The sequence below is a fragment of the Babylonia areolata genome, chromosome 29 (genome assembly GCF_041734735.1).
Source record: "Babylonia areolata isolate BAREFJ2019XMU chromosome 29, ASM4173473v1, whole genome shotgun sequence".
In the NCBI taxonomy this organism is placed as follows: Eukaryota; Metazoa; Mollusca; class Gastropoda; order Neogastropoda; family Buccinidae; genus Babylonia; species Babylonia areolata.
In genome coordinates this window covers 5,339,107-5,361,224 of record NC_134904.1, presented here as the reverse complement: position 1 = coordinate 5,361,224, position 22,118 = coordinate 5,339,107, and the positions used below count along the sequence as shown (strand labels likewise).

The 22,118-nt window shown below is 46.4% G+C and overlaps 1 protein-coding gene across 1 annotated transcript in view; it reads left to right on the top strand.

Annotated features, from left to right (window-relative positions):
- Positions 1 to 14,460, top strand: part of LOC143275042 (uncharacterized) — a 29,545-nt gene extending 15,085 nt beyond the window's left edge. The window contains exons 5-12 of the mRNA XM_076579106.1: positions 56 to 263; positions 4,378 to 4,690; positions 6,428 to 6,623; positions 8,599 to 8,862; positions 9,626 to 9,749; positions 11,158 to 11,340; positions 13,566 to 13,720; positions 14,296 to 14,460. Coding sequence (XP_076435221.1) covers positions 56 to 263; positions 4,378 to 4,690; positions 6,428 to 6,623; positions 8,599 to 8,862; positions 9,626 to 9,749; positions 11,158 to 11,340; positions 13,566 to 13,720; positions 14,296 to 14,460 — 1,608 coding nt within the window. The remainder of the gene's footprint in view (positions 1 to 55; positions 264 to 4,377; positions 4,691 to 6,427; positions 6,624 to 8,598; positions 8,863 to 9,625; positions 9,750 to 11,157; positions 11,341 to 13,565; positions 13,721 to 14,295) is intronic.
- Positions 14,461 to 22,118: the final 7,658 nt, after the last annotated feature.

The following is a 22,118-nucleotide window of genomic DNA, read 5'->3' as shown; positions in this document are numbered from 1 at the left end:
AGAAAAACGAAGTATTTTCATTTGTTTTTTCTTTGTTGTTTTTTTTTGTCCTCAGATCGTGGCTGGAGGAAGTGGGCAGCAGCTGTTCCGGCGGCTGGATGCGTCCAACTTCCCGGGGCTGTACGACTACGTGTGCCCCCACACGCGGGTCCACTGGGGGTGTGTGCTGGTGGTGGAGAGCGTCCAGGCCGCCATGGACTGGTGCGCCACCGACCCCACCTGTCGCTCCTTCGTCGCCTTCTCCTCGCACCCGGAGGACAGCGGTCAGTGGGGGCCTGGGGCTGATGATATGGATACTGATATAGTGCCTGTCTACGGTGGGAGACCAGGCTCTAAGTGCTTTACAGCGTCGGACTGTCAATCTGAGGGTCCCGGGTTCGAATCACGGTGACAGCGTCTGACGGGTGAAGGGTGGAGATTTTTACGATCTCCCAGGTCAACATATGTGCAGACCTGCTAGTGCTTGAACCTCCTTCGTGTGTTAATGCAAGCAGAAGATCAAATACGCACGTTAAAGATCCTGTAATCCACGTCAGCGTTCGGTGGGTTATGGGAACAAGAACATACCCAGCATGCACACCCCCGAAAATGGAGTATGGCTGCCTACATGGCAGGGTAAAAACAGTCATACACGTAAAAGCCCACTCGTGTGCATACGAGTGAACGTGGGAGTTGCAGCCCACGAATGGAGAAGAAGAAGAAGAAGTAAGTGTTTTACAAACGCTTGAGGCATTTGCATGACAGGTTGCCTTCTTGGGCAGAGCTGACTGTCGGCTGCCATTTGGGCGCTCATCATTCGTTTCCTGTGTCTCACAGTAAGGTTTCAATGAGGCACACATATTCACTCATACAGACATACAACGTTTTACGTGTATGACCATTTTGTTTATGTGCATGCTGGGGTATGTTCTTGTTTCCACAACCCACCGAACATTGACATGGATTACAGGATCTTTAACTTGTGTATATGAGCTTTTGTGTGCTTATACACATGAAGGGAGTTCAGGCACTGACAGGCCTGCACATATGTTGAACTGGGAGATTGGAAAAATCTCCACCGTTTACCCACCAGGCGCCCGTTAACCAAGATTTGAACCCAGGATCCTCAGATTGAAAGTCCAACGCTTTAACCACTCGGCTATTGTGCCTGTCAGTGGAGGGGTGTTTGATGATGATCCTACCGGTGGATAGCGGTCAGTCAGTGGTGGGGGGTGGGGTGGGGTAGTGGGGTGGGGTTCTCAAGTGGCACTGACTATGACTGTTAGATGGTTTAGGTTGGTTGGGGGTGGGGTGGGGGGGCATTCTTGTGTGGGGCAATGACTGTTTGTTGACTATTATCATTATTATTATCATCATCATGGTTCTTCTTCTTCTTCTGCGTTCACTCGTATGCACACGAGTGGGCTTTTATGTGTATGACTGTTTTTACCCCGCCATGTAGGCAGCCATACTCCATTTTCGGGGGGGTGCATGCTGGGTATGTTCTTGTTTCCATAACCCACCAAACGCTGACATGGATTACAGGATCTTTAACGAGCGTATTTGATCTTCTGCTTGCATATACACACGAAGGGGGTTCAGGCACTAGCAGGTCTGCACATATGTTGACCTGGGATATCGTAAAAATCTCCACCCTTTACCCACCAGGCGCCGTCACCGTGATCCGAACCCAGGACCCTCAGATTGACAGTCCAATGCTTTAACCACTCGGCTATTGCGCCCGTCATCATCATGGTTCGATGCTCGGCTTATATCGGTTGACATAAACTCACACAGTTTGGGCCAACAGCAAAGTGAGAGCTGTATGATCAGTAGTTTCTTCACTGCCATAGGAAATATCATTTACAGCTCGAGCCTGTTTGTGGAGGACTACAACTCTCCAAGATTAGGAGGCAAGATTGCTCTGGCACTTAGTGCTGTAGCCTTGTGGGCTGGTTGGCCTTCTGGTGACCATTCTCCCATTGCCGACTGTCCTGAAGCCATTGTGGATGAGAGAGTGGGGGATGTCACCTGGGCAAGACACTCTCGGCTATAATCAAAATTCTTGCCCAGACAACTCTGGACAGCAGTTACCTCCTCTGCTGTTCTGATGGTCATAGTCGGACATGACTGACTATCATGGTAAGCAGATGATACAGATTGACATTAGGGTATTTTGGTGATTTAAAAAAAAAAAAAAAAATTTTTTCGGTTGTGAGACACGCACTGTACCTCAGTGCCACATGGAGACCCTGACTCTAGCTGCAGACTTTTCATTATCACCGTCATCATCATCATCATATCATCATCTCATCATCGTCATTGTCATTGTCGTCATATAATCATCATTATTGTTGTAACTGTCTATCACTATCGTTAGTTCATGATTGATGTTGTTATTATCATTATTATTATATCATGGCCTTCATCATCATCACGATATCATCATCATCATCATACTATCATAATTACCACCATCATCATCATCATCATTGACGTCGTCATCGTTGTTGTCGTCGTTATATGATTATCAGTATTGTTGTAACTATCTATTACTGTTATTAATTCATGATTGATGTTGTTGTTATTATCATTATTATTATATCATGGCCTTCATCGTCACCATGATATCATCATCATCATCATCATACTATTATAATTACCATCATCATCGTCATCATCATCGTTGTCGTCGTCATCATATGATTATCATTATTGTTGTAACTGTCTGTCACTATTATTAATTCATGATTGATATTGTTGTTATTATCATTATATCATGGCCTTCATCTTCATCATACTATCATAATCACCACTACCATCATCATCATTATCATCATACTGTCATAATTATCACCATCATCATTATCATCATCATGTGTGTGTGTGTATGTGTGTGTGTGTGTGTAGTCACATTTTGGTGTGTGTATGTGACATAGATATGATGTTTTATGTTAACAAAAGCGTTTTTGTAAAGCACCTAGAGCAGATTTCTGGATAGTGTGCTATATAAGTATCCATTATTATTATTATTATTATCATCATCATCATATCATCATCGTCATCATATTATCATAATTACCACCATCATCATTATCATTATACCATTGTGATCACCACCACCACCATCATGATCATCAACACCATCATCATACCATCATAATCACCTCCACCATCATTATCATCATACCCATCATAATCACCACCACCATCATTGTCATACCATCAGAATGGCCACTATTACCATCATACTACCACCACCATTATCATCAGCATCATGCCATCATAATCACTACATCATCATCATCATCATCATCATACCATCATTTTCACCACCACCATCTTTATGCCATTACAATCACCACCACTGTCATCATCATGCCATCATAATCATCTCCACCACCATCACCATACTATCACCACCATCAGCACCAGCACCATCATCACCACCACCACCACCGTCATCATCATACCGTCATAATCATCTCCACCACCATCACCATACTATCACCACCATCAGCACCAGCACCATCATCACCACCAACCACCACCGTCATCATCATACCGTCATAATCATCACCACCACCATCACCATACTGTTACCACCACCATCAGCACCAGCACCATCATCACCACCAACCACCACCGTCATCATCATACCGTCATAATCATCACCACCACCATCACCATACTGTTACCACCACCATCAGCACCAGCACCATCGCCACCACCACCACCACTGTCATCATTATACCATCATAATCATCACCACCACCATCACCATACTGTCACCACCACCATCAGCACCAGCACCATCGCCACCACCACCACCACTGTCATCATTATACCATCATAATCATCACCACCACCATCACCATACTGTTACCACCATCAGCACCAGCACCATCATCACCACCAACCACCACCGTCATCATCATACCGTCATAATCATCACCACCACCATCACCATACTGTTACCACCACCATCAGCACCAGCACCATCATCACCACCAACCACCACCGTCATCATCATACCGTCATAATCATCACCACCACCATCACCATACTGTCACCAGCACCATCAGCACCAGCACCATCAGCACCAGCACCATCGCCACCACCACCACCACTGTCATCATCATACCGTCATCATCATCACCACCACCATCACCATACTGTTACCACCACCATCAGCACCAGCACCATCATCACCACCAACCACCACCGTCATCATCATACCGTCATAATCATCACCACCACCATCACCATACTGTCACCAGCACCATCATCATCACCACCACCACCACCACCTTCATCATCACGACCACCCATGTTCACCATCACGATGTGTGTGTGTGTGTGTGTGTGTGTGTGTGTGTGTGTGTGGTGGGGGGGCAGGCAAAGTGGCGGTGGTGTTCAAGAACAACAACGTGGGGGAGCCCAAGGTGAGCGCGGGCACCACGCTGTACCTGCTGCGTGACGACATCCCCCAGCCCCAGGTCCATGACGGCCAGGAACCCCCCCTGGGCAGGGACAGGGCTCAGGAGACACCGGCACCACCACCACCAGCTGCAGCACCAGGAGGAGAAGCTGGAGGAGCAGCAGCAGCAGGAGCAGGAGGAGGAGGAGGAGCAGTGGTGGCAGCAGCAGCACAAGAAGAGGAGGGAGACAGCGCTGCAGAGAGCAGTATCGTCGGCCACAGGGACAAGTGGTGAGTGGGTTACTCGTTTCTCTCATTCTCTCTCGCCTTGACTACTGTAACTCTCTATTGTCTGGTTTGCCTGCTTCATCCATTCAGTCCCTTCAGCGCATACAAAATTCTGCTGCCCGACTCATCCTCAGAAAGAAAAGATCTGAGCACATCACTCCTCTTTTGCAACATCTCCACTGGCTCCCTGTCTCACACCGAATAAAGTACAAGATCAGCACTCTATGCTACAAATGTATTCACAAATCAGCCCCTTCCTATCTCTGTGGCTGCCTTCACCTCTACACTCCATCTCGCTCGCTACGATCGGCTTCAGATCCACTCCACTTACGCATACCCAGATTCAAACTCTCGACTGTTGGCTGCCTTTCTTTCTCTGTCTCTGGACCTTGCAATTGGAATGAACTTCCTCTTTCACTTCGTCAAGTCTCCACACTCAGCTCTTTCAAGTCTGGCCTTAAAACCCACCTCTTCCGAAAGTAGCCTCCCTTCCCTACCTCTTCCTTGTCTTTAGTTTCTCCAGTTTTAGAGTTATGTGTGCGTGAGAATGACTGGTGCGAAAGCGCTTAGGTTTGTCCATGCACAAGATTCAGCGCTATATAAGTACCATTATTATTATTATTAGAGTGGGTGGGGACGTATTAAGGAGGCTGGTTTGTGTTCGGATTTATTGCCACACCCATCATCTGCACCATTTTTTGTTGTTTTTTTGACGGGCTGAGTGGTTAAAGCATTGGACTTTCGATCTGAGGGTCCCGGGTTCGAATCTCGGTGACGGCGCCTGGTGGGAAAAGAGTGGAGGTTTTTCTGATCTCCCAGGTCAGCGTAGGTGCAGACCTGCTAGTGCCAGAACCCCCCTTCGTGTGTATACACAAGCAGAAGATCAGATACGCACGTTAAAGATCCTGTAATCAGTGTCAGTGTTCGGTGGGTCATGGAAACAAAAACATACCCAGCATGCACACCCCCAGAAGCGGAGTATGGCTGCCTACATGGGGGGGTAAAAACAGTCATACATGTAAAAGCCCACTTGTATACATGTGTACGAGCTAATTCTGAAAAAAGTATCCATGGCAACAAAAGGGTTGGCCTCTACTACTAATTCTGAAAAAAGAATCCATAGCAACAAAAGGGTTGGCCTCTACTGCTAATTGTGAAAAAAGAATCCATAGCAACAAAAGGGTTGGCCTCTGGCAAAATTTCTGATAAAGAAATGCACTCTGACAGGTACGCAAATACATATGCATGCACTCATGGCCTGACTAAGCGCGGTGGTTTTATGCTGCTGGTCAGGCATTCGCCTAGCAGACGTGATGTAGCGTACATGGGTTTGTCCGAACGCAGTGACACCTCCTTGAGAAACTGAAAGTGAAACTTTGAGCTGGTGGATAAGCACTGTATGAATGCACATCATTCTTCTTCTTCCTAATCATTATTAGTATTATGATAATATTCTCATCATTATGGCAGTCTGTTAATCACTGGTATTGACTGAACGCAGTGACACCTTCAGAAACTGAAAGTGAAACTAGGAGCCACGGCGTAAGTGCTACATATATGCACACCATTCTTCTTCTTTTTCTTCCTCTTCCTTTTATCTTTATCATCATTAAGATGGCAATCTGATAATCACTGGTACTGATCTTGTTGTCGTACTGCTTGAGTTTCTCAAATTCTTTTCATCGTTCCTCTGAATATGTGTGCGTGCGTGCGTGTGTGTGTGTGTGTGTGTGTGGACAGGGAGGGAAGGAAGGAGGACCAGGGGGGCAAAGAAACCACCAAGGCTGACCCCTGGGCCAGGGCCAAGGAGGTGGAGGCATGCGTACTACGTGTGCAGGAGGCTCAGGAGGAGGCGCTGCGCAGCCGCGAGAAGCGGCTCATGTCGGCCATGGGAATGAAAAGTGGGTACATCCTGGCAGGCGTTTTCTGGAACCGTGTTTGTCAGGTTGAGGGTTATGGAGGGGGTTTGGGGGGCTTGGATGTCTGGGGGGGTGTCTGCGCATGTGTGTGTTTGTGTGCACGCATTTTCATGCTTGTGTGAGCATGAGTGTGGGTGTGCGCTTAGCATGGTCCGTTTTAGTTCTTGTTTTGTTTCGACCAGAACGCTCAGTCGGTCACTCACTCAAGTCTTGCAGCCATTTGCCTTCTGTGAATTATATTTATTTATACCCTTCCCCTTCCCGCCCCCCCCCCCCCCCCCCCCCCCCCTGCCAAAAAAAAAACAAAAAAATCTGGGATGATTACCTAGAGTGGTGCCTTACTGGTAATACCTCTGCTTAGGAAGTGAGAGAATCTGAGCGCACAGTTCCGAATCCCATGCTCGCTACTACTTTTTTCCCCATCCACCAGACCTCCAGTCCTGGTCTGCATGCTAGTCATTTGGATGAGACGATAAAAAGATGTCCCCTCTGTGTGGCGTGCAGTTAGCACACATGAAGGAACCCATGGCGACAAAGGGTTGTCCATGGCAAAGTTCTGTAGACAATCTGCTTTGATAAGAAAACAGAACACATTTGCTGGCAGGAAGGCAAGAGGTGGTGCTGCACTGTAGCAGTGTGCTCTCCCAAGGGGGAGCAGCCCCAATTTCTCACAGAGAAATCTGTGGTGACAAAGTTTAGTGACACAGCACAGCACAGCACAGCACACAACACAGCACACAGCACAACACAGCACACAACACAGCACAACACAGCACACAACACAGCACAGCACAACACAGCACACAGCACACAACACAGCACAGCACAACACAGCACACAACACAGCACAGCACACAACACAGCACAGCACAACACAGCACACAACACAGCACAGCACACAACACAGCACAGCACACAACACAGCACAGCACAGCACACGGCACAGCACAGCACAACACACGGCACAGCACAGCACAGCACACGGCACAGCACAGAACAATACTATGCAATACAGTACAATGCAATTCCATACAACACAACACAACACAACACAGTACTGTGCAGTGCAATACAACACAACACTACACTGCACTGCACTGCACTACAATCACCATGGGGATTCTTAGAGTGTTTTTGATTTTATTTGAATCAATTTAATTTGACAATGCAATGCAATACAACACAACACAACACAACACAACACTACACTACACTACACTACACTACACTACACTACACTACACAGTCACCATGTGGATTCATAGAGTGTTTTTGATTTCATTTGAATCGATTTAATTTGACAATGCAATGCAATACAGCACAACACAGCACAGCACAACACAACACAACACAACACAACACAATACTACATTGCACTACACTACACTGCAGTCACCATGTGGATTCATAGAGTGGTTTTGATTTCATTCGAATCGATTTAATTTGACAATGCAATGCGATACAACACAACACAGCACAATACTACACTGTACTACACTACACTACACTGCACTACACTATACTACAATCACCATGTGGATTCATAGAGTGTTTTTGATTTCATTTGAATCGATTTAATTTGACAATGCAATGCAATACAACACAACACAACACAACACAACACAATACTGCACTACACTACACTACACTACACTACACTACACTACACTCACCATGTGGATTCATAGAGTGTTTTTGATTTCATTTGAATCGATTTAATTTGACAATGCAATGCAATACAACACAACACAGCACAGCACAATACTACACTGCACTACACTACACAGTCACCATGTGGATTCATAGAGTGTTTCTGATTTCATTTGAATCGATTTAATTTGACAATGCAATGCGATACAGCGCAACACAACACAGCACAATACTACACTGCACTACACTACACTACAGTCACCATGTGGATTCATTGAGTGTTTTTGATTTAATTTGACAATACAATGCCATACAACACAACACAACTCAATGTGGTGACAGGCAAACTGGAGAGCGACTGGAAACGGTCAGTGCTGGTGGAGAAGGTCTCCAGCTACTCCAGGCTCCGTGCGGTGGGGGCTGGGAGGGGAGGGAGAGGGGGCGGGGAATGGGGATGAAAGCCCCCAGGGGGGCTCGATGGTGGTCCATTTCAACACGTCCACTGCCGGCCACTCCCTGACGCAGGCCGTCTTCATGGTGGAGAGGGGCCAGCATATAAATCACGTCGCCTTTGCCGTGCTCTACGCCATCGACCGACTGCTTGGGGTGAGTAAAGGGGAGGGGGGCAAGGGTGTGTGTGTGTGTGTGAAAAAGGGACATTGGTCAGAATCATGTCAGCTTTTGCATTCCTGTGCATTGTAGAATGACTGCTTGTGGAGGGCGAGTAGGAGGGAGGAGAATGTGTGTGTGTGTGTGTGTGTACAGTGTGTGTGTGTACAGTGTGTGTGTGTGTGTGTGTACACAGTGTGTGAGTGTGTACAGTGTGTGTGTGTGTGTGTGTGTGTGTGTGAAAGGGAAATTGTCAGAATCATGTCAGTTTTGCCTTACGGTATGTTGTGGAATGACTGCTTGTGGAGGGTGGGTAGGGGGAGGATTAGATGTGTGTGTGTGTGTGTGTGTGTGTCGGGGGTGGGGGAGTTGGGGAGAGGCTTGGGGGTTTGTTAGGCCAAGCTGTATGCTCAGTTGTTTCTCCTCTACCATGGGAATTCTTTCACAGCTTAGTCTTCAGTGAAGGAGTATGACTCTCAAACTAGGAGGCAAGATTGCACTGGCTCTTAGTGCTGTAGCTTTGGGGCAAGTTGACCTTTAGGGACAATCCCTTCACCAACTGTACTAAAAAGCCCTCTTAGCTGAGAGTGTCGGAATCCAACTTGGGCACAACACTCCTCACTATAGTCATATTCTTGCCCGGATAGTGGGGACAGCAGTTGCCTCCTCTGCTGTTCTGATGGTCGTATGGTTGGGCTTACATACAGTTATTGTTTAACATAATTCATTTTATCTGTTCTGCCGTGTTTGCTGGGTCAAGCTGTACCACGTTCCGCCCACCAGTGAAGGGTTTCTGCGTGGGTCGGTGGTGACCAGGTTTGCCGGGAACAACACCTGGAATTCAGTGTTTGGACCCCTCACCCACCCTGACGGCTCTCTTAGAGGTGAGTGTTTGTGTGTGTGTGTGTGTGTGTGTGTGTGTGAGTGTGTGTGTGTTTGTCTGTGTGTGTGTGTGTGTGTGTGTGTAGGTGGTGGTGGGATTGTTGATATGGGTGCGTTGGGGGTGTCAGTGTGTGTGTGTGTGTGTGTGTGTGTGTGTGTAGGTGGTGGTGGGATTATTGGTATGGGTGGGTTGGGGGTGTTAGTGTGTGTGTGTGTGTGTGTAGGGGGTGGTGGGATTATTGGTATGGGTGGGTTGGGGGTGTCAGTGTGTGTGTGTGTGTGTGTAGGGGGTGGTGGGATTATTGGTATGGGTGGGTTGGGGGTGTCAGTGTGTGTGTGTGTGTGTGTGTGTGTATGGGGTGGTGGGATTATTGCCATGGGTGGGTTGGGGGTGTCAGTGTGTCTGTGTGTGTGTGTGTGTGTGTGTAGGGGGTGGTGGGATTATTGGTATGGGTGGGTTGGGGGTGTTAGTGTGTGTGTGTGTGTGTGTGTGTGTGTGTATGGGGTGGTGGGATTATTGGTATGGGTGGGTTGGGGGTGTCAGTGTGTGTGTGTGTGTGTGTGTGTAGGGGGTGGTGGGATTATTGGTATGGGTGAGTTGGGGGTGTCAGTGTGTGTGTGTGTGTGTGTATGGGGTGGTGGGATTATTGGTATGGGTGGGTTGGGGGTGTCAGTGTGTGTGTGTGTGTGTGTGTGTGTGTGTGTGTATGGGGTGGTGGGATTATTGCCATGGGTGGGTTGGGGGTGTCAGTGTGTGTGTGTGTGTGTGTGTAGGGGGTGGTGGGATTATTGGTATGGGTGGGTTGGGGGTGTCAGTGTGTGTGTGTGTGTGTGTGTGTAGGGGGTGGTGGGATTATTGGTATGGGTGGGTTGGGGGTGTTAGTGTGTGTGTGTGTGTGTGTAGGGGGTGGTGGGATTATTGGTATGGGTGGGTTGGGGGTGTCAGTGTGTGTGTGTGTGTGTGTGTGTGTGTGGAGGTGGCGGGGATAGTGGGATGGTTTGTATAGGTGGGTGGGGAGTTGGTTTGGGTGGGTGGGAGGGTGTGGAAGAGTGTGTGTGTGTCCAGGGGTGTGGGGGGATGTGTTCAGGGGAGGGAGGGGCTGGTGTGTGGGGGTGACGTGTTGAGTGGATGGATGGATGGATGTGTGTTTAGTGTGGGAGTGAGTTTTGTCTTGAAGGACGTGTGTTCTGGAGGGTGTGTGTGATGTGAGCCATTCTTCCAGTCTTTGAATCTACAGTGTGTCTGTGTGTGTGTGTGTGTTGTGTGTGTGTCTGTGTGTTTTTGTGTGTGTGTTTGTGTGTGTCAGAATACACCAACCTAAACTGGTGGTGATGTCAAATGGGGAGAAAAAAAAAAAAGCACTTGAAAAAATGACAAAAGAAAACCTCTTTTACTTTCAATCTCACCAGGACTGTTCGTGGCCAAGACCCCCAAGACAGTCAAGCCTGCCTCGCTGACCTTGCAGCCCCTGACCCGGCTGACCTCAGAGGTCAAGGCCTTCAACCAGACAGAGAAGTCGCAGCTGGAGTATGTGGTGCTGTTGTGGCTGGGCCACGTGGCCACACCCGACAACCTGCACCACGGAGTGAAAGGTTCGGCCCCCTGCCGTCTGTGGTTGTCTTGATGATAGTGATGATGATCTTCTTCTTCCTTCTTCTCGTTCGTCAGGTGGACACCCCAGTCTCCGCAGTGAAGGCAGCTAGCTGTGCACTTGCACGTCCTCCACACAGCTGTAGAGCTTCCTATGCCACTGGAGTTGGTTTGGGCCGGTACTACCTCCTTCCTGAGCACCTCATGAAGGGGGCAGGACTGCAGCAGGTGTTGTGTTGTCTGGCTGTCAGGGGCACCGTGCTGAGTGACCAGTGTGGAGTTAAAGTCTGGCGTCGACCGGAGGGAGCGGAGGAAGTGGAGAAGGCGGCGGGTTGGCGTTGTTGAGAGGGCCAGGAGTAGAGGGCCTAGAGTGTCAGCGAATCGATTGCGATCGCGCCTTAATTTTAGCACGATTCCCCAATCGAGCTACATAATTATGTGACCTGGTCGGAGACATAATTTGACAACAAACAAGAACGCTTGAGAATCGACAGACAGGCAGAAAATACGAAAAAACTTAGTTGTATGAAGAGCACAGGAACAGGAGTCATGATGGCTGCCGGAAAAAGAGGGCGCTAGCCAGCGGGACAAAGTGGAGGTTACCTACTTCCGGGAGGTTATCGGCCGTAGTTTCGTTTTCTCCGCATAGGCGGATAGTAGTTTGCACAGGACAGGAATGTCAGACCCCTGCCGGAGTCTGCACTAGTGGGGTCACAGTTAAGTATGTGTAATTAAAACGTAATTTTAGATAGAAAATTTCCTTTCAGGTGGGTGTGAGGCCTGTCCTGAGCCTGAACGCTGGCACCTGTTCCCGCCTAGTCAGCAGGTAGTAGGGGGTCTGTCCTTTTTTTTTGTGGCGTGGATGATGCTGTTGCAACCACTTCTTCTGTTGCTTGGCCTTGGTGATGGTCTTCACTTCTGAATCATGATGGTGATGATGATTATGATAAAAGTATGCAGGATAGACAGTCGTGTCTGACTATGACCACCAGAACAGCAGAGAAGGCAGCTGGTGTCCTGACTTTCTGGGCCAGAATTTGATCATAGTGCAGTGTGTCTTGTCTGTCACATCCCCACTCTCTTGGCCAAGAGGGTTTTAGTACAGTTTGGGGTTTGGATGGTGTTCCCAAAGGCCAGCTAGCCCCCTCCAAGGCCGCAGCACTGAGAGCCAGTGCAGTCTTGCCTCCTAGTTTGAGAGTCGTAGTCCTTCACAAACGACTTAAGCTGTAAATGAATTCCAGTTGCAATGGAGAAACCGTTGACCATACAGCTCCAGCTGTAAGCTTATGTCAGTATCTGAGATAAGCCAAGTGTTGAACCATGAAGATGGTAATATTGATGATTATAATCATAATAATCATAGTGATGATGATGGTGTTGGTGATGATGATTATGATGTTGGTGGTGGTAATGATAATGATAGTAACAGTACATGAAAACAGTGCTTTCAGACATCTCAAAGCGCTTTTTTTTTTACCAAATCAGTCAGGCTTTAAACAACACAAGAACATGCATGCACTCACGCACACATGCATGCATGCATGCACGCACGCAAGCACACACGCACGCATGCACATATATGACAGTGAGGTGGGCTGTGCAATCTGTGGCCCTCTTCATAATGATGATGATGGTGATGATAATAGTATTTTTATAAATAATACTAATGATAACAATAATAATAGTACTGATAATAATAACATATCTGTCTAAGGTTTTCAGATGGCTTTCCAGTGACATGTTAGACTTGAACAACGCAAGAACACATACATGCACACACACACACGTACACATGTGTGCACGGACACAGACACACACACACACACACACACGCACACGCACACACACACATCACAACAGAAAACACACACACACATGCACGCACTCACAACAGAAAACACACGCACGCACGCACGCACGCACACACACACACACACACACACACACACACACACACACACACACACACACACACACACACACACACACACACACACACACACACCACCACCACCACCACCACCACCACCATCATCACCATCACCATCACCACCATCATCATCACCACCATCATCATCACCATCACCATCATCATCATCATCATCATCATCATCCAGTACACACTCTCACTCTCGCTTTCTGACTGTTTGTGTGTGTGTATGTGTGAATGCGTGTGTGTGTGCGCGCACTTGTGCGTGTGTATGTGCATGCGTCCCTGCGCACACAGGTCACCTGCTTCATTTGGACGGCGACCGGAGCTTCCAGGACCTGGAGGCCAGCTATGAGGGGTTCTTCAACCACTGTCAGTTCCCCAACGTGGCCTACAAGATGCTGCAGTGCTTCCGCTGCAAGCGCAACAGGATCTGTCTGCTCGGACAGGAGGTGAGTGTGTGTGGGTGTGTGTGTGTGTGTTGATCTCTGTGTGTGTCTGTGTGTGTTCATGTGTGTGTGTATGTGTGTGTATGCTGATCTGTGTGTGTTCATCTCTGTGTGTCTGTGTCTGTGTGTGTGGCCTTCAAGATGCTGCAGTGCTTCCACTGCAAGAACAACAGGATCTGTCTGCTCCGACAGGAGGTGTGTGTGTGTGTGGGTGTGTGTGTAGTGTGTGTGTGTCTGTGTCTGTCTCTGTGTGTGTGTGTGTGTCCCACAAGATGCTGCAATGCTTCCGCTGCAAGCGCAACAGGATCTGTCTGCTCGGACAGGAGGTGAGTGTGTGTGTGTGTGTGTGTGTGTGTATGCTGATCTGTGTGTGTTCATCTGTGTGTGTGTGTGTGTGTCTGTGTGGCCTACAAGATGCTGCAGTGCTTCCGCTGCAAGCGCAACAGGATCTGTCTGCTTGGACAGGAGGTGAGTGTGTGTGTGTGTGTGTGTGTGTGTGTGTGTGTGTGTGTGGCCTACAAGATGCTGCAGTGCTTCTGCTGCAAGCGCACCGATGCCTTCCCTCTTTCTGGTTGCAGGTGGTGAGGAAGGTGACGGAGTCGGGGTTCAAACTTTCAGACCTTCGCATCCCGGGGTTAACCGCTCAGGACTTTCCAGGCATCATCAACACGGCCGCGTCTCAGATCATGGAGATTGTGGAGACCTGCATTCAGAAGTTTGGGCGTGAAAGTGTCTTGTACTGAAGGCAGCGGAGGAGGAGGTGGTGGTGGTGGTGGTGTGTGCAGCAAGCAGGGTAGTGTGACTGTGGCTGACTGTTGTTGTTGTTGTCGGGAGTATCGGGGGTTCTTTCCTGACTGGGCCAGTGAAGTGGTGTTCATGGTGTGATTTTCTGTCTGCTTGGCATTGAGAGAGATGAGAGAAAGTTCGCTCAGCACACAGCATTTCTCATCGCGTTCAGTTCACTTTTTTTTATTTTTAAAAACGATCACTCACAGGTATTTGCTGGTAAGCCCATGGTGGAATGGGGAACAATTCTTTTGTGTGTGTGTGTGTGTGTGTGAATCTGCTGGTCTTTATTACAAACACACACACACAGCCACATGAGCACGCACTCACACGTCCGCTCACATTCATACGTGCACTCTCACTCACATGTGCACTGGCTTATGCATACCTATTGACATTCACATGTGCACTCTCATAATATGTAATATGTATGCCATCTCACACTCACATGTTCACTCTCGAATGCATGATACTCACAGACATGTGCCCTCTCATGTGCACACCCACTCACTTTCTTTCCACCCCCCCCCCATCCCCCCTCCTCCCTGTTGTCATTGTACGTTTTGTACTTGTATACTTCACCACTGTATCTGGCAGTTTTGGAAAGGGTGTTACATGCCAGGTTTACACTGATGTTTCGTTTGGTTGGACCTCCTGACAGTGAAAAGTGTTCACACAGCTCAAGTTGAGCCTCTACCACAATAACAAACACTTTAAAAAAAAAAAAAAAATTTTTTTAGGAGATTCCTAATATTGCCTGTTACCAACAGTGCTGGGTTCATTAGTGTCCAATGTACCCAAGTGTTTGTGAATTTACCAGAAATTGGTTGGTATCCATACTTACTTTTTTCATAGACTTGGATGCTTGGGGTGTGTGAGGCAGTCAGAGTGCTTCATTCTTCACAGTCCTCAGCCAGTTGTTTGCAGATGGTGGGTTCACTGGGGTCTCTCTGATCTCTCCACCTGAGATAAGATCACACCGTTTGATGCCAATGATCTTGCACAGGCATTTTGGTGTCAAAGGCATCCAGTTAAAAATATGTGGGGTTGAGGGGGTGGGAGGGGGCGGGGGGGCGGGTATCCACAGCATTGCATTCTGTCCACACCATTTTGAATTGACTTGTGTTCACGAGGATGTGATCAGTTCCCAGTTCTTTTCCTAGTTCTGCGTGTGTTTGTGTGTGTGTGTGTGTGTGTGTGACAAAAGCAGTGTGAGTGTTCAGAGCGGTGAGAAAAAAGAGAGAGAGAGTGATAGAAGGAGGGAGGAGGTTCTCTCCTCTAGGGAGGGGAAGAGAGGGAGGGAGGGAGGGAGAGCCAGAATGAAAGAAGAGAGGAGAGGAGAGATGGGCAAGCATGAATACAGTTTTCTGTACGGAACGTATCATGAAGGTCTTGAACATACATTCGGAAAGATCCATGATACTGCCAGTACTGGCCAGGAAGGTTACGCATGGTGTGGTCACTTTGATCACAAGTGTGTGTGTCTGTGTGTGAGTGTGTCTGTGTGTGTCGACAACCCATTTTGCCTTCTTACAGGGCTGACTGTACAAGCCAGACTTTGTTTTTGTCTGAAAGGTGTTTGTTCGTATCTAATCTAAAAAAAATGTGGTTGTTTCCCTTTGATCAAAGGGCCTTGCTATGGGAACGAGTGCTGTTCATTTCTCAATCAAAAAACCATGTGGTTGCTTCCCTTTGATCGAAGGGCCTGGCTTTGGGAATAAATGCCGTTCATATCTCAATCAAAAAAACCATGTGGTTGCTTCCCTTTGATCAGAGGGCCTCACTATGGGAATGAATGCCGTTCATATCTCAATCAAAAAAACATGTGGTTGCTTCCCTTTGATCGAAGGGCCTATCTATGGGAACGAATGCTGTTTATTTCTCGACCCAAACAGATGTGGCTGCTTCCCTTGAATCGCGAAGCCACGCTATGCATCTTTTGTGTTTTGCCTTGTTTCCTGAATGACGCGCGGTTTTAAACTTGTGTGGCTGTGTGGACTGAAGTAGAGGGTGAGTGAAGGAAGTTGGTATACATATATTATATTTAAGCTGTTGGTTATCTGCTGGTTAATGCTTCAGTGTAGCAGATACATGAATCAAAAGAAGTTGAACTGGAACTGAAAAGAAAATGTTCTGAAAGTTGTTGTGAGCGGCTATGTACCTTAAGTGTGAGCAGAAGCTTGTTTTTGATTACACATACTTTACCATGACCCACCGTGACCCACTGGTGCAAACTCCGGCAGGGGTCTAGATTCCTGTCCTGTCCAAACTACTAGTCCGCCTGTGGGGAGAAATCAAAAGTAGCTGCGGCTTATAGCTTCCCTTGGTAAGCTGCCTCCCTTGCTTTACCAGAAGTAGCGCACTTTTTTCTGGCAGCCATCTTGGTTTTCCTGTCGTACATTCTGGACTGGAGAGAAAACCTGGCCCGACCCAATCCCAGCGGCCCGGAAGCTCTACGGAGTACTGGAGGACCTGCAGCGTACTGCCGCCTTTGTCGAGGAGATGGGGGAATTCATCTGATAAATGACAAACGAGACAACAACAACAACAATTCTTGACTGACTTTTGGCCCGATCGCCCAAATGATCAACGCAGTCTTTTATCCTGTTGGAAATACATGGTCACATGCAAAGGACAAGGAGTCAATGAAAGGACAGGAAAATAGAAAAACTGATAAAAAAACACAAACAAAACAACTTTGCCGCAAATGTAGAACAGATCAGGAAAACCAAGATGGCTGCTAGAAAAGAGGGCACTACTTCAAGGGGGGTAACTTAGCTGCAGCTAATTTCGAAAAAAAATTTTTTTATTTTTTTTTAATCTGTAATGTGTCTGAAGGTGTTCTTCAGCACTGGCGTGAAATGTGTTGAACGCCTTGATACGGACGAAAGTTGAAGCGTTGGGGCAGAATGAGGGTAAACGTTAGTTAGTCTTCTGATACCGTGATCACCAGTGGTCAGGGTTCGAGGCCCCCCTGTTTTCGGCATGGTGTTTTGTGTCCTGGGGAAGGTTTGAACCGCGGAAGGAGAGGACTGGACCACACCTGCCAATGCCTTCTTCTTCTTCTTCTTCTGCGTTCACTCGTATGCACACAAGTGGGCTTTTACGTGTATGACCGTTCTTTACCCCGCCATGTAGGCAGCCATACTCTGTTTTGGGGGGTGTGCATGCTGGGTATGTTCTTGTTTCCATAACCCACCGAACGCTGACATGGATTACAGGATCTTTAACGTGCGTATTTGATCTTCTGCATGCATTTACACACGAAGGGGGTTCAGGCACTAGCAGGTCTGCACATATGTTGACCTGGGGGATCGTAAAAATCCCCACCCTTTACCCACCAGGCGCTGCCACCGTGATTCGAACCCGGGACCCTCACCACTCGGCTATTGCGCCTGTCTGGGGAAGGTTTGAACAGCGGAAGGAGAGCACTGGACCACACCTGCCTATGCCAAAGCCCTAGACATCGTGGATATGTAAATTCACTGCTGCTGTAGCTGTCAAAAGGCTATAAGACCATTTTTTTTGGTGTGTGTGTGTGTGTGTTTTTTAACTACAGATGAAAGTTAGTTATTCTGAGTATTGTGTGAAAGTTAGCATCAGTTTACATGAAAAGGGTTGTGCCAGCCATGTTGACATGAAGAAGCATGAGTTCATGTGAAGAGAGTTGTGTTTTGTGTGTGTAAACTGTGAAAACGGTTTGTACCAGCCAAGGTTATGTGAAAAGAGTCGTGGCATCCTTACGTATGTGAAAAAAAAAAAAAATGATTAAGCCAGCCTTGTTTTATGTGAGAGGTTTTTGTACCTGCCTTATTTATGTGAAGAGGAATGTGCCAGCCTTATTTTTGTGTGTGTGTGTGTGTGTATGAAAAATGGCTGTGCCAGCCCTGTTTATGTGAAAAATGGCTGTGCCAGCTCTGTTTATATGAAAAGGGGATGTGCTACAAAATGTTTATTTGACAAAGGAGGTGCCAGATGCTTTTATTTTGACATGGTTGTGGCCAGACGTGTTTTTGTGAAATGAATCAGGCCGGTCATGATTACTTCCAAAGAGCCATGCCTTTTTCTTTTACAATGGTAAAAAAAAAGAAAGGAAAAAAAAAGATCTACCTGTCATGATAAAAAAATAAAATAAAAATCTCTGCCTTTTATGATGGAAAATTCTCTGCCTTTCATGAAAGGAAACAGCCTCTACCTTTCATGACGGAGAAATCTCTGCCTTTCATGAAGAAAACAATCTACTTGTCATGATAGAAAAAAAAAAGTCTACCTTTCATGATTAGGGAAAAAATCTCCATCTTTTGTTACGTAAAAATGTCTACTATTGGATAGAATACATTTATACCTTTCACTGTGGAAAAAATCCTTACCTTCCAGGATAGAAAACAATCTCTACCTTTCATGTTGGTAAGAATCTCTAACTTTTATTATGGAAAAAAAAAAATCCTTCAGTTTCCATGAATGAAAAACTCTCTACTTTTAATAATAATGATAATAATAATGATGATAATAATGATAATAATAATAATAATGATATTTATATAGCGCTGAATCTTGTGCAGAGACAAATCCAAGCGCTTTCACACCAGTCAATCACACGCATACTTTTCAGGATGGAAGAAATCTCAGCCTTTTATGATGGAAGAAATCTCTACCTTTCACTAAGAAAAAAACCTGTCTACTTTTCATAATAGAATTTAGAAAACTGTCTCTTTCATGAAGGAGGAATATGTACCTTTCAATGTGGATGACAAAACTCTTCACCATTCGTGATCTGCAAAAAAAAAGAAAAAAAAAGAGAAAAAGAAAAAAAGCATCTCTCTCTCTCCCTTTCATGATGGATAAAAATTATTAAAAAAATCTCCACCCTTGTGACACCTGTGGAAGTTCAGTCATGGGCCTTGCAGAGAAATGAGGGGACACAAAAGAGGAGAATTGTGTTGTTGTGTGTGATGGGCATGTGTGTTTCTTTTTGTTTTTTTCCTTGGGGCAGCAGAGAATGAAATCTCAGCATTAGTGCTTATTTTGGCCTGAGCGTGTATGTGTGTGTGTGTGTTTGGGGGGTCGGGGGGGATAGGGAGTATGGGGGGGGAGTGGATGGGGAGAAGGGGGGAGGGGGGGGGAGAGAAAAGAGGAGAATTGTGTTGTGTGTGATGAGCATGTGTGTTTCCTTTTTTTTTCCTTGGGGCAGCAGAGAATGAAATCTCAGCATTAGTGCTTATTTTGGCCTGAGCGTGTGTGTGTGTGTGTGTGTGTGCACGTGCATGTGCATGTTGCACCCATAGCTTTTGTGCGTTTTGATCTGGTTCACACATGTTGCAATGACTTGTGAATCTCTTTTCTTTTCTCTTTTTTTTTTTTTTTTTCATACCTTTTGTTTTTATTTTCAAATTCTTGGTCATGCCTTTGTTAAGATGTTTGGATGCTGTTAATTATACAGATCCCCTAGTTTGGATGCTGTTGATTATACAGATCTTGTGGTTGGAATGCTGTTGATTATGCAGATTCTGTAGTGCGGAATGCTGTTAATTATGCAGATCCTGTAGTGCGGAATGCTGTTAATTATGCAGATCCTGTAGTGCGGAATGCTGTTGATTATGCAGATCCTGCAGTGCGGAATGCTGTTAATTATGCAGATGATTGGGTGATGATGCCCCACGACATGCACATGTTTTGTGTTGGGGCGTTAAACGTCCTTCGGCATGTGGGCTGTTAGCCACCCTGCACCTACCCCTTTCACACGTTTCTGGGGTATGGAGGGTAGACCACAGGCTACGAAGCAGGTCACAGAGTGGCTAGGTTAAAGGGTAATTGGGTCGCGGAGCAGCTCGAGTTTGTTGCTCGGTTGCAGGGTAAGTTGGTTGCTGGGTAAGTGGGTCAGGGGGCAAGGAGGTTACAGGGTAAGGAGGTTACAGGATAAGCAGGTCATGGGATAAGTGGGTCGTGGGGTAAGTGGGGTCACAGGATAAGTAGGTCATGGGATAAGCAGGTCATGGGATAAGTAGGTTACAGGGTAGTAATTTACAGGGTAAGGAGTTACAGGATAAGTAGGTCATGGGATAAGTAGGTAACAGGGTAGTAATTTACAGGGTAAGGAGTTACAGGATAAGTAGGTAACAGGGTAGTAATTTACAGGGTAAGGAGTTACAGGATATGCATACAAATGCATTATACAGAAAGGGACTGACTTTTTGTTTAGTTTTTTTGAATGTATTGGATCTTATGAAATGTTTGTGTTGTTTTGTAAAATACTATGTCACACCAGATTATATTACATGATCTTGCATTGGTTTTGATCATTTTTGTGTGATAAATTGTGTGTCAGCCTGTATTATATTGTATCATATTTGTATTCATTTGCTGTGCACTATGCTCTGTTATGTTGGTTTGGGTTTTGCTTCGCATTGTAAAGCATGCACACACAAAAAGCTACTTTCTCAAAGGAAGAAACTTGACATTGCACTGATGTTGTGTTTTTTTGTTTGTTTAACTCACTCAGTACGGCCAGTCCTCTCTTCTCCTCTACACAGACCCTTCGGATGTCCAGTGGGTGTCTGAATGACCCAACCTTTAGCTTCCGTCGTCAGAATTGTGGTATTCTTTGTCAACATTCACCTCTTCAGTATAAGAGCCTTCCACTTGCAATATTTTGATGATGGTAATTGGGGTGAAACGCTGTTAACGTTGTCTCTTTCGCCATTCGTATGGAGAAAGTTAAGAATCTTTTCAAATTAGAAAGAAGAAAAACATGAATAACCACTTGATATATCAATTTGAAATGTGCAGAAGACATTACTCATTATTAAAGAGTGTACAGTTATGTAAAGAGTTTATAATCGTACAAAGGGTCTGTATTTATATGAAAAGTAATTATGTAAAGAGTTTACAGCGGAGAGATGCAAGACAACAGTGCCGTTGGTTTTGATGTGATGTGTATTCAGGAGGTTGAAAAACAACAACAAAGAAATAATAAAAAGTGGCAGCGGTTGTTAAAGCTTTGACGCGTTTAGGTAAGCAAGCTGATGCTTTGATACCACTGTCCCCAGTCACAAAAGCTAGGTTTTGTCGTGGGCCGCGCTGCAGTCTTGAACGCATCACCAACATTTCACAGTTTCTGGCGGTCGTGGGTGGGATAGGGCCTGAGTTTGGGGCAAAAGCGGCTCCTCTCTCTCTCTGTTCGCACAGTGATGCTGTCTGCCGATGTTTTGCTTCGCTTTCTGTGCCTCGTCTGTCTCCGTTTTCCCCTGCGCCGTTAGTGGTTCCCTGGTGGATGGTCTTGGAGAGCCTGTCGGATCTTGTCTCGTGTGGCTGTACTATCTCATTTTCCTTTTTTTTAATTTAATTTTTTTTTTTATTCACTGTTCTCAGGAGGCTTTTGGTATACCGCCACGGAAAATATGAACCAAAACTGAAGTTAGATATATTTTTTATTTTTTTAAAATTTTATCTTTTTTCTTTTCTTTTTGTTGTTGCCTCTAAGTTATCTTGACAACTGACTAAGACACACACACACAACACACACACACACATACATACACACACACACACACACACACAGACACACACACACAACACACACACACAACACACACATACACACACACAACACACACAC